The 12,987-nt window shown below is 39.4% G+C and overlaps 1 protein-coding gene across 1 annotated transcript in view; it reads right to left on the reverse strand.

The window, feature by feature from the left end:
- Positions 1-12,987, reverse strand: part of LOC122814463 (tripartite motif-containing protein 5-like) — a 73,131-nt gene that overhangs the window by 3,732 nt on the left and 56,412 nt on the right. The window contains exon 4 of the mRNA XM_044087042.1: positions 3,133-3,259. Coding sequence (XP_043942977.1) covers positions 3,133-3,259 — 127 coding nt within the window. The remainder of the gene's footprint in view (positions 1-3,132; positions 3,260-12,987) is intronic.

The following is a 12,987-nucleotide window of genomic DNA, read 5'->3' on the forward strand; positions in this document are numbered from 1 at the left end:
GATTGCTTTGGTGAAATGATATTGGCTATAATATTCTTAATTCTCTTCGCTAATACTGAGGTAAGTATCTTGGTGTCCAAGTTTAATAATGAGATTGGTCTGGAACTACTGGGGTCTTTGGGGTCTGCGTGTTCTTTCAGTATAAAGATGGTTTTGGACGCATTGAAGTGGATATCATTGACTTTTGTTATTTATTATATAGTTTAATATGTGGTGTAATATTTTTGCAGTTGGAGGTTTTGAGTGTGGCACGCCATTTGCATTAATATTTAGCAGTTCATTATCTGACCTGTTTTATACATGCAAGCCACCAGGTTATTAACAGCCTTTTTATGTTACTGTTAAATTCAATCAAGTTACAATCATTGTATGTGTAAGATGGATAGGATTCCTTTACTGCTTTGTGAGTTTTATAAAAGTAGTATGTCAGGATCATCATTTCGAATCTGCTTTTAGAGTAGCAGTTAATGTATTGGACTTTATTACAAGCTGCATTACGTGACATACTAATGCTTTAACAGTATTATTGTATTTTGATCATCATTTTATGTCCTTTTAGGAATAAGATTTGTTAATTGTGTTACAAACATTGCCTTAGTTCCAGTCTTATATCTTTTTAGACAATCAGAACTTTAGGTAGCCCATTATGCTTTGGTTTACTGAGTTTTACAGTAAGCTACCAATATACAGCATTTATAAATTGGGCATGATCAGTTTATGAATTTTTGATAAACAGTACCTTTTGTGTTGCCTTTGATGTCTTGAAATATGTATTTGTTCCTTTACAATGCTTATGTTTGCTGAATCCAAGTGTATTACGTCTTCAATGGCTAATACTTTGATTTTCTTCTTCGCAAAGTCTTGTCCTGCTTCCTGTATTGTAGTGGGTGATACCAACTCTGAGGGGGGAGGATTTTTGGGTGTAGAGTCCTGTGAAATGGTCCCTTTTAAGTAGGATGTGTGGGAAATAGGTAATGGAAATTTTTTATTCCTACTTAAGTTTTTTTTTTTTCCTAGTTTTCACTCCTTGTGAATGTTCACAGCAATTTAGAGGCCTAGGAAGCAAGGATTAGTTCTGTACTGATGACCCCCGACTAGAGGGAGTGAAGTGCAGGTGGCCATTCACTCGAGTGCTGTTTTCTTTTTTCATTTTGTTTCTAGTAAAGGTATTTCTTTGAATACAGCTTGGAAAGTTTCTTTAGCTTCTTTAGGATTAGCGACCATGTATTTTACATCTTTGGAGTAAAATATCAGTGAATTTGGGTATTTCATCTGGGAATTTCTTTTTTCTCTCTCAGGAATTTACAGTATGGTGACAGCTGTTGCCTTGCTTGTCTTATCTGGATGGGGAGATCCTGCGCAAAGAAGATCCGATTGTTGTTTCAGGTAAAGAATCAGTTTTTTTTTTTTTGCCTTGAGAAGAATTTTTGAGACATCTTGGTAGTTTAGCAGTTTAATATATACTGGTCTAGGTTTGTTTGATGTTTGCATTTCTCTTAATGCACGATGGGCTCTTTCTATGATTACTTGTGATTCTTCAGACTCTTCTAGTAGTATTTTTAGTTTTTGTTTGATTGTTGTAATTAGGTTGTTGTGTGTAATAGTTTCAGGAATTCCTTTGATAATTATGTTATTTCTTCGAGAGCATGCTTTCAGATCTATTATTTTGGATTTTATATCTTTAAGGTTAGAGTCAGTTTTTTGTTGTATAGTATCCATTTTTATTTCATTTTCCAGCATTTTAGAGTCAGATTTTTCAATTCTGGTCAAGATCTGATTGAAGGATTCTCCAAATGTCTTGAATTGTATAGAAAGGTCTTGCAGAGTTTGTTGTATGGGAAGTAGTGCAGTTTTGGTGTTGTCTAGGTTAGCTGGCTGGTCTGTTTTATTTTTATTGGATTTGTTGTATTTTCCTGTTGTTTTGTGGTCCTCTATCTTTTTGCTGTTGTGTTTTTTTCTGGTGAAGCTAGAGCCGAGTATTTATTTCATTTTTGTAGTTGAAGTTTCCATGTTGTTTTCTTCCTTCGACATTGTGCAGATTGGATGGTTTGTAGTTTTTCAGATTGTTTGCAGGGCCTTAGCACTGCATGGCATCAGCTCTATTTTAGATCTTGGGTAATCCTTTTAGACTTTCTGTTTTTTGCTTCTTTTTTATATTTATGTTATTGCTCTATATCTTAGTAGACCTTTGTATTATTTTTGATGTTTTGATCCTTCTGAGCTTTCTGGAAATGAGGTTTAATTCAGGGTTTTTGAGAGAGCGAGGAGTAGCAGTGTCTACAGAACTACAGCCATCTTGAATTCCCAAGATGGTCTCATTTCAACCACAGCCCAGGAGTTAAAAAACAACCTATTCAGTATATAACACTATAGGAAACAGCTACAAAGTAGCCATGGAGCTTTGAAAATAAAAATATCTACAGTACTAGAAACTCATGCAGAGAATATTAAAAATGCATTTTAAGTATCAATTTACAGAATAAAGATTTAGAGCACCAAAACATGAAACATCTGCACAATATATACACATTTACAAGAAGAGAACATGGAATGTGTTAAATGTTATAGAATGATACAGGAAACTTTTATACTTTCTAGTTAACCTTGTTCCCACTATACTGTAATAAAGTCAATTAGTAATGGAGTAGAAAATGTGAGAAATATAAATATAGAAAGTTGCTGAATGAGGCTGCTGTGGGGAAATTTTAAATGGGTTAGTTTAAGTGGATGTTTGAAGCAAGTGCAGGAGGTTCTAGTTTATGAAATGTAATAGCTCTCCAATGCCTTCTGTGCTAGGCCAGTCTAAAAATGAAAAAGGTAAACAGACTTTTTTTCCAAATATAATCCAGTTTAATCTTGACATTCAGTCTCTGTAGTTCATTTTACTACCAGAGACCCCCCATCGCTATTCCTTTCCAGTTCCAAAGGCACACAGACTGAAATGGTTACTCTAGACTGTCCATCTGCCTTTCCCTGGTCTTTGTGGCCTGGATCATTGCTGCAAAGGGTATACTATGGACCGACAAATAAACAAGTAGATAATGATCTAAAAACACCATTAGCACAGCATTTTCACATGACACTCATAAGTCAGGAAAACAAAATCACTTCCTCATATGTGACCCCACTTACCCATTGAAACTAAGGATTCATAGTTTTCTACCATCACTTCCCTGTGAAGCTGCTTGTCTTCTTTTCTTAACATCTTCCATTCCTCTTCTGAGAAAGTAACAGCAACATCCTCAAATGTTTCTGGTGCCTGCAAAGGACATACAATATGTTTCATCCCTCCTTTACTGCATGGAACACTGTATGTGCAGTTTTCAACGTAAACAATTAAAACATGTTAATACTGTTAATGTGTGATGACTGGCCATAAACCAACACTCTGACATATGTCTCACAGATACCAGACAACACTGATAAAAGTAATGTCATGATGGAGCAGTAAAAAATGCAAGTAATTCCCTGACAGGCAAAGCAACAGCAATCACAAAATGTCATCCCTAATATAACAAACAGCATTGTATAACGGTACAGGTGTCAGTGAATTAGACGTCATGCGTTCAGTTTATAAAGGTTCTTTATACTTACTTAGTAGTGTAATTATAATGCTGCAAGGAAAAAAATGGTTTCCCATTTCAATCCAGTGAGAAAATGTCTGACGTCATTCTATTAGCTTTGATGAGTATTAACAGCAGGATTGGTAAATCTCTCAAATCTGAAATCAAAAGGAAAATAAACATGGCAGTACAGTAGTGTGGAGCAAACTAGACTGGAGAAATCTATTAAATGAATAATGTAAAAAGCAAGATTAACACCACCGAAAGGAGGTAGAATGATATGGGTAATAAAAGTGCTGAGTATCTGCACCAGGAATTGTAAATTCTCTTGTTGGTTGCTCTGCAATGAATAGCAAAAAAGAAGCAAGAATACAGGAGTCTAAGGGAAGCTGACTAGAATAAAGGGTAATGCAGTAATATACCATCATTACATAAAGGGTAATGCAGTAATGTACCATCATTACACAATGTGCAATGCAGTAATGTACCATCATTACACAATGGGCAATGCAGCAGTGTACCATCATTACACAATGGGCAATGCAGCAGTGTACCATCATTACACAAAAGGCAATGCAGTAATGTACCATCATTACACAAAAGGCAATGCAGTAATGTACCATCATTACACAATGGGCAATGCAGTAATGTACCATCATTACACAATGGGCAATGCAGTAATGTACCATCATTACACAATGGGCAATGCAGTAATGTACCATCTTTACACAATGGGCAATGCAGTAATGTACCATCATTACACAATGGGCAATGCAGTAATGTATCATCATTACACAATGGGCAGTGCAGTAATGTACCATTATTACACAACGGGCAATGCAGTAATGTACCATCATTACACAATGGGCAATGCATCAAAATACCATCATTACACAATGGGCAATGCAGCAGTGTGCCATCATTACACAATGGGCACTGCAGCAATATACCATCATTACACAAAAGGCAATGCAGTAATGTACCATCATTACACAATGGGCAATGCAGCAATGTACCATCATTACACAAAAGGCAATGCAGTAATGTACCATCATTACACAATGGGCAATGCAGTAATGTACCATCGTTACACAATGGGAAATGCAGTAATGTATCATCATTACACAATGGGCAATGCAGTAATGTACAATCATTACATAATGGGCAATGCACCATTATTACACAATGGACAATGCAGTAATGCACCATCATTACACAATGGGCATAATGCAGCAATGTACCATCATTACACAAAAGGCAATGCTGTAATGTTCCATCATTACACAATTGAAATGCAGTAATGTACCATCATTACACAATGGGCAATGCAGTAATGTTCCATCATTACATAAAGGGCAATGTGAAGAGTTGGTTAGAGTTAGAGTTGCTGGCGCTATGTCAGACTCCAAGCCGGTCACAAGTGGTGTCCCACAGGGCTCGGTCATTGGCCCCCTATTGTTCGGCATCTACTTCTCGGAAGTACAGGCCAACATGGGAGGACTTTGGCTGACAAAGTTTGCAGATGACTGCAAACTGGGCGCCATAGTGGAAAGTGCATCGGACACGGATATCCTTCAGAAGGGACTCACAGAAATAGATAGCTGGTGCCAGAGCCATGGCCTGAAGTTAAACGCCAAAAAATGTATAGTCATACCCTTCGGGAAAAACAAGGTAACCCCAAGCTACCATATAGGCGGCAATCCACTAAGCACAGAAGAGGTTATCAGGGACCTGGGGACCCAGGTTGACAGTGGCCTTTCTTTTGACACTCACGTTGCTAAAGTGGTTAGAAAGACCTTCTACACTGCCCACCTGATCATGAAGGGATTCACATCCAGATCTAGTGAGGTCATTGTTCCCCTGTACTCTTCACTTATCAGACCAATGATCGAGTACAATGCCCCATTCGGGATGTATCTCACCCGACATCTGCAGCAATTGGAGTGTCCCCAAAAGTTCCTCACCAAGGATAAAGGGACTCCAAAATCTGTCATATGCTGCCAGATTGAAGAAACTCCAGCTCTATTCAGTCGCATACCGTCTGCTCAGAGGTGACATGTGCCTGACATACAAGGCCATGTCCAACCAGGAATTAATGGACATGCTCCACCTCAAAAAATCCAAATCCACCAAAACCACTAGAGCAAGCGACTTAAACCTTAGCACGGATATAAATAGGACGTGCTGGAGGGATAGATTTATAACTCAGAGACTCCCTATGCTGTGGAATAAAATCCCAGTCCATGTGAGGCAGAGCACCTCGCTGGCTCTGTTCAAGAGAAATCTTGACCTGTGGATGGGAGATCGTAGGTTTACCCTGGGAATCATCTCTGTGTCACTGCTGGACAGAGGCACAACAAACTAATGGGCACAGTATTTTTTCATATAAGGGGTGGCGTAAGCCACAAAACTTTGGGCTAGGCTTATAAATGCCTTAGGGCAGATAGCCTAGTATAAACCTATGAACCTATGTAGTAATGTACCATCATTACACAATGGGCAATGCAGTAATGTACCATCATTGCACAATGGGCAATGCAGTAATGTACCATCATTACACAAAGGGCAATGCAGTAATGTACCATCATTACACAAAGGGCAATGCAGTAATGTACCATCATTACACAAAAGGCAATGCAGTAATGTACCATCATTACACAAAAGGCAATGCAGTAATGTACCATCATTACACAATGGGCAATGCAGTAATGTACCATCATTACACAATGGGTAATGCAGTAATGTACCATCATTACACAATGGGCCAATGCAGTAATTTACCATTATTACACAATGGGCAATGCAGTAATGTACCATCATTACACAATGGACAATGCAGCAATGTACCACCATCACACAATGGGCAATGCAGTAATGTACCATCATTACACAATTGGCAATGCAGCAATGTACCATCACTACACAATGGGCAATGCAGCAATGTTCCATCATTACACAAAAGGCAATGCAGTAATGTTCCATCATTACATAATTGAAATGCAGTAATGTACCATCATTACACAATGGGCAACACAGTAATGTACCATCATTACATAAAGAGCAATGCATGTACCATCATTACACAATGGGCAATTCAGTAATGTACCATCATTACACAATGGGCAATGCAGTAAAGTACCATCATTACACAATGGGCAATGCAGCAATGTACCATCATTACACAAAAGGCAATGCAGTAATGTACCATCATTACACAATGGGCAGTGCAGCAATGTACCATCATTACAGAAAGGGCAATGCAGTAATATACCATCATTACACAAAGGGCAATGCAGTAATGTACCACCATTACACAATGGGCAATGCAGTAATGTACCACCATTACACAATGGGCAATGCAGTAATGTACCATCATTAATGGGCAATGCAGCAATGTACCATCACTACACAATGGGCAATGCAGCAATGTTCCATCACTACACAAAAGGCAATGCAGTAATGTACCATCATTACACAAAAGGGTAATGCAGCAATGCACCATCACTACACAATGGGCAATGCAGCAATGTACCATCATTTTACAATGGGCAATGCAGCAATGTCCCACCATCATTACACAATGGCAGTGTGAAGAGGGAGAGTGGGATGTGGAAAGAAACCAACTTACAGGGTGATGCACCACTGTTATGCAATGGGGGGGAGAGATTGATATTTATACAGATGACTAACCTACAAGGTACCGGTCTGATGAGGTGCACTGACAATGTTAGAAGTAAGACCTGGAAAAGGAAAGATGATGAGTGCAGGGCAATGATCTTATGCTATGTATTGGCAATTGTCGAAATCAACTGAGATGAGAAAAAAGAGTTAAACTACAGAGCAGAGGTTGATGTACCAGTGGTGGGAGCAACACAAAAGTAATGAGAACAGTGGACTGAGGTAGAGGTCAATGATATCATAAAATTCACCAACAGAGTGAGAAGTACATGTCATGGGACAAGACGACTCAGGTACAGGCCACTGAGACAATGTAATGCAAAGGAAGGGGGATTGAACTTAGGGAAATGAGATCAGCAGGCTACGCTCCAGGTTACTGAACCATGTCACACACCATCAGGCAGGTCATAAGTGGGTTCAGGACCCGGCCTACTCCAATCTATACTAGGGACTCATGCTAATGATGGGACGGGTATTATTGCCCCAAGTGGACAGTGTGCACTTCACATACATCTGTTACTGGCCAGTCAGTGTCCATTTATTCAACCTGGATTACCTGGGACAGCTCTGTTGAGCAGAAGTTGGACATAAAAACCAATCAACCTGACAAACGTGAAATAAGGATACATGTTCATTAACAGGATACAGCCTGGAAGTGGATGACATAATGGTAAGGAGGAGACTGGACATCTTGTTTATCCAGGAGACAAATTTGGAGGGCAGTGCAGCAAAGCCACTTCACTTAGGATCCACAATGTACTACTCAGGAGAACAACAGACTAGAAATAGTGGAGGAATTGTGTTGAGGGACAGTCTTCTGAAGACAGCGAGGGATATCATAAGGGGTCTATATTAGTCTGGTGAACATTAACTCCAGCGAACAGCCGTTCATCGAACATAAATCAGCGGATGGCCATTCATTGAATATTCACATCAACGAACATTTTTCACAGGACAGTGAAGTAATTGGCTAACATTAGGAAAGTTGCCCTTTTCCCCACTGTAGTGTGATGTCAGTTGGTATATACAAGTAGGTGGCGTGTGAGGGGTGTAGCCCCCCACCTTGCTGGCTTTGATATACTATGGCATGTGTGACGGCCAGTATGTTGGCCAAATAATTCACTGCCCTGTGAAAAATGTTCACTGATGTGAATGTTCGATGAACATCCATTCCCTGATTTATGTTTGATGAATGGCGTTTCACTGCAGTTAATTTTTGATTAACTAATATAGACCCTGTCATAAGAATTAGTCATAAGACTCATGGCAATCAAACTTCAGTGTAAAGACAGGGCAGCATTTATCATCTCAGCCTACATCCCAAAAGAGGGTTGTGATGGTGAGGAAAAGAATGCATTCAGGCAGCAATTGCAGGCCCTACTAGATAAAGCAGAGCAAGAAAATTTGGTGTGGATACTGGAGGATCTGAATGCTCATAGTGCCACAGAGAACAGGATATGAGGACTGCTTGGGTCCACATGAGTGAGGCAACAGGAATAAAGAAGGAAGGTCAGTTCTAGACTTCTGTCTGGCAAATGGTGTGATGGTGGTCAACACATGGTTCAGCAAGTCAGACAGTCACAAAATCACAAAAATGAATGGCCAACATGCAACTCAAGGTAGACTTCGTCCTAGTAAGGAGAGGGCACAACAGTGGAACCAGAGACTGCAAAGTCATCCCCACTGAATCAGTCGGCCCACAGTATAAACTACCAGTAGCTCCAATCAACTGCAAGCAGTGATCAATGGAGGCTCTAAGGTCAACAGAGACTAGGCTGAAGACCTGAAAGTTGCCTGTAGTAAAAGTAAAACAATTCTAGGAAATACTTGGGCTCTAGCACCGCAGAAAGAGGGAACAGTTGATGTAAAAGAAGAATGGCAGCATCTCAAAACATCATGTGTGAAGACTACAGAGCAGATATGTGACTGAGCCAGGAATGGAAATAAGGTACATAAGAAAAGTCCAGGAGAAGGGCAGGAGGAAATGGGATATAGAAAGGATGGACCAGGCTAAGAAGGAATACTAGCTGGCTAACAAAGAGGCTAAGACAGAAGTCGCAGTAGCATAGGACAAGGCAGTAGTGGATTATAACTGGGCAAAATGGGCAGTTTTCCAGCTCGAGGGTGACTCATATCTAGCCCAACATCAATGAAATTTTCCTATCTTACATATCAATCACTTTGTTTGCTTACTTCAAAAAAAAAAAAAAAAAGTTACATTTTTAGGGGTTGTTATAATGGTTAAAATGTTTAAACTCTCAGACACAAGATAGTGTTTTTTGATTCTCACCTTTGGGAGGGAAATTGGCTAGTCTTAGAATAGTCCACAAAAAAACATACAGGCCAGCACTCATAGGCATAAGGTGCCTGAAAATAAGAATATTTTAATAAAACATATACAGGCAAAACAGACTGGTTTCGGCCCAAAAGTTATTAAGCCTTCATCAATGTAAAAGTGTACGCAACAAAGACAAGCCTATTATGCATAAGAATAATCACATGATCCAACAAAAGCTCCCTCTAATTGGTTGGCTATAAATGCTCATTAAGACCCGGGGAAAATAATCCCCCCAGCTTGATAATCCACTTTTTTTCTTTCTTATTCAACATATGCCAATCAATTTTATTACCCCGGTCCCCACTTATCCTGACAATAATGGTAAACCTGAAAGATACTGTAGAATGGTTCAAGGAATGTTTATATAGTGCATTACTGGTTTTTTTTTTTTTCATCACTCATTCAAATAGAATGAAATAATTCCCCCAGCTTGATAATCCACTTTTTTCTTTCTTATTCAACATATGCCAACCAATTTTCTTACCCCGGTCCCCACTTATCCTGACAATAATGGTAAACCTGAAAGATGCTGTAGAATGGGTCAAGGAATGCTTATATAGCACATTACTGTTTTTTTTCACTCTAATATCACTGAGGTGCTCAGATATCCTTATCCTTGCTGGCTGGGAAGTATGTCCTATGTAAAAAGCTGAACATGTACAAGTAGCTAGGTAAATAACCCAATTGGTTCCACAGTTGGCCAGAAACCTGATGTCAAAAACCATCCTAGTATTCTTGCTGGTGAACTACTTGGACTTGACCACCCTGGAACAATGAACACATGGATAACACCCCTGTAGCAGATCCCCAGTTAGAGTAGTTTGTGCTGGTGCCCGCAAAATTAGCCCGTTTATAATGATTAAAATAAGATCCCATGGTTTTACCCCTATGGTAAGAAAACTGGCATTTATCATTTAGAAAACCTGATAGTCTTATCATCCGCTAGCAATATGTTCCAATGTTTGTTGACAATGTCTAACAAAACACTGGTATTGCATCCATAGGTAGTAATTAATCTAAGTTCAGATGGTCCTGGTTGCTGTTTGTCCCTATATACCAGAAGGTCATTCCTATTCATAGAAGATGCAAAATTGCTAGCTGATAGTATTGTGCCTGTTTTATAACCCGGGATTTGAATCTATTAATAAGGTCCAATTTATAATCATCATATTTCTCAGGATGTGTGCAAATGCTTCTTATACGCAAAAACTGTGATTTTGGGATATTGCGTGTAACATGGGGTGGGTGAAAGCTGGAGGCGTGTAATAATGAGTTATATTGTGGGTACTTATGAAAGACTTGGGTATCCAGAGTATGATCCAAATTCCGTGTGATGAGAACATCCAAGAAAGTGATTTGATGAAGGTTGTAATTAACAGTAAACTGGATCCCCCACTTAATCCTATTGATGTATTCCATAAATTCACACAAATATCCCTCATCAGCTTTCCAAACCATCCAGCAATCATCGAGGTAGCATCTCCACATATCAATTTCCCCAAGATATAGGTTGTGAGTTACATCATATATCAACTGCTCTTCCACATAGGCCATAAATAGGTCAGCATATATGGGGGCAAAAGATGCCCCCCTAGACGTACCCTGTACCTGCCAAAAACATTTCTCATGATAATAAAAGGCGTTCTTAGTAAGTACATGTTCAGCAAGGCCAATAAGAAATGTATTAAAGTCTGGTGGATAGAGCTCGGCTTGATAAAGCCAATGTTCAAGGGCCAACAAACCCGCCCCATGGGGAATATTTGTCTAAAGAGACTCTACATCAAGAGTGCATAGCAGTCACCCCGGCAGAAGTTGGATGTCCAAAACTAACCGTAAGAATTGAGTTGTAACTTGAATACAAGATCTAACATATTTTAAAAGTGGCCGAAGATGTAAACTCAAAAACTGTGACAATGGTTCAGTGACCGATCCACGCCCAGATATAATTGGTCTACCCGGGGGGGTCACGTACATTTTTATGAATCTTTGGTAGTAAATATAGATATTGATGCCATGGGTCAGGGACAGTAAGATGGTACAAAGTAGACTGGGGAATAATCCCTTCATCCTTGGCTAACAAAAGATGGTGATCAATTTCTTGTTTAAATTTCGGACCAGGGTCCAGAGGCATGTATATGTTGTACCGGCCATTGTTCAATTGTCTGTGAGCCTCGGCATCATATTTGCACCAATCCATGACTACTATTGCACCCGCTTTATCAGCTGGTAAAATGACTAGATCCTCATTATGTTGTAAGTCACAAATAATTTGTTGTTCAATCCTTGAGAGGTTATGTGGCTTAATCTGGAACTTCCGGGACTGGAAGTGTAGATCTTTGAGAACCATGTGTTGAAACAAATGAACTGAATGATGCATAGGTGGCATAATTGTGGACTTATGAAATCTGAAGATATCAGAATCAAGAGTGTTAGAACCAGAATCAATATATAACCTGAGATTAAGTAGGCGACAAAAATCTATAACATCTTGTGCTAATGAATCCTCCGAGACAAAAAATGCCAGGGTAAAATTAAGTCCTTTATTTAAAAGCTGCATTTCAGCTTCTGTTAAAGATGTTGATGAAATGTTCAAAACATTGCTACAAGTGTTTACTTGTGTCATTACTTTCAGTAAGGTTTCTACACTGTTTATTCCCATGATGCTTTCTCCCTCCCCTCCACACCCTGCCCCTAAAGGGGCATCAGAATTCCTGCATTTTGGGGATGGAGGCACTACAGTGTATGATGTCTCAGAATCTGTCATGGAGGACGAGTCATCTGCTGAGGTCCTGCTCAACAAGCTGGGAGTCCTTTTCAAAATGGACCTAGGTCTCTTTCTTTTCGAAGATTTTTTACCGACATTAATGAATTTAACATTTTTATTGGGACCAAAAGGTTTTCCCTGTTCATAATCATCCCTGTCCTGTTGAAATTTTTTAATTTTCCTATTTTTCAGTTGCTCTTCCAAAGTTAGTAACTCTTGACTGAGCAAATTTAAGTAATTAGTATAGCAGGCCTGCCCTTCAAATTGACGGGTTTCTTCACACAAAGAGGCTACCTCTGTGATATTTGAGTCTATCAGTCGGTCATAATGAGCAACAAGGGTGTCCACAAAACCCATAGATGCCTTTTGTTGAATCTGGGCCCATTGTTCTAATATTTCATCATCCGGATGAGATACAAAGGACTGGATGCAGACCCTTAGGCCCCTGGGGGAAATACCCTTAGTTTGGTACACTTTAAATAATCTTAGGTGCCAAACATTAGTTCATAAACTCCTCATACTCTTTGTTAACTGTTCAAAGGTTTTTGAACAAGCATGATGAGGGTCAAACCTATCCCCCATGTTACTCTGGTTCCCTACAGGTCCAAAGCCAAAAATCCCCAAGTCATTCCTAAATGCAGACA

The sequence above is a fragment of the Protopterus annectens genome, chromosome 10.part0, assembly GCF_019279795.1.
Source record: "Protopterus annectens isolate FY-2018-M chromosome 10.part0, PAN1.0, whole genome shotgun sequence".
NCBI classification, from domain to species: domain Eukaryota; kingdom Metazoa; phylum Chordata; order Ceratodontiformes; family Protopteridae; genus Protopterus; species Protopterus annectens.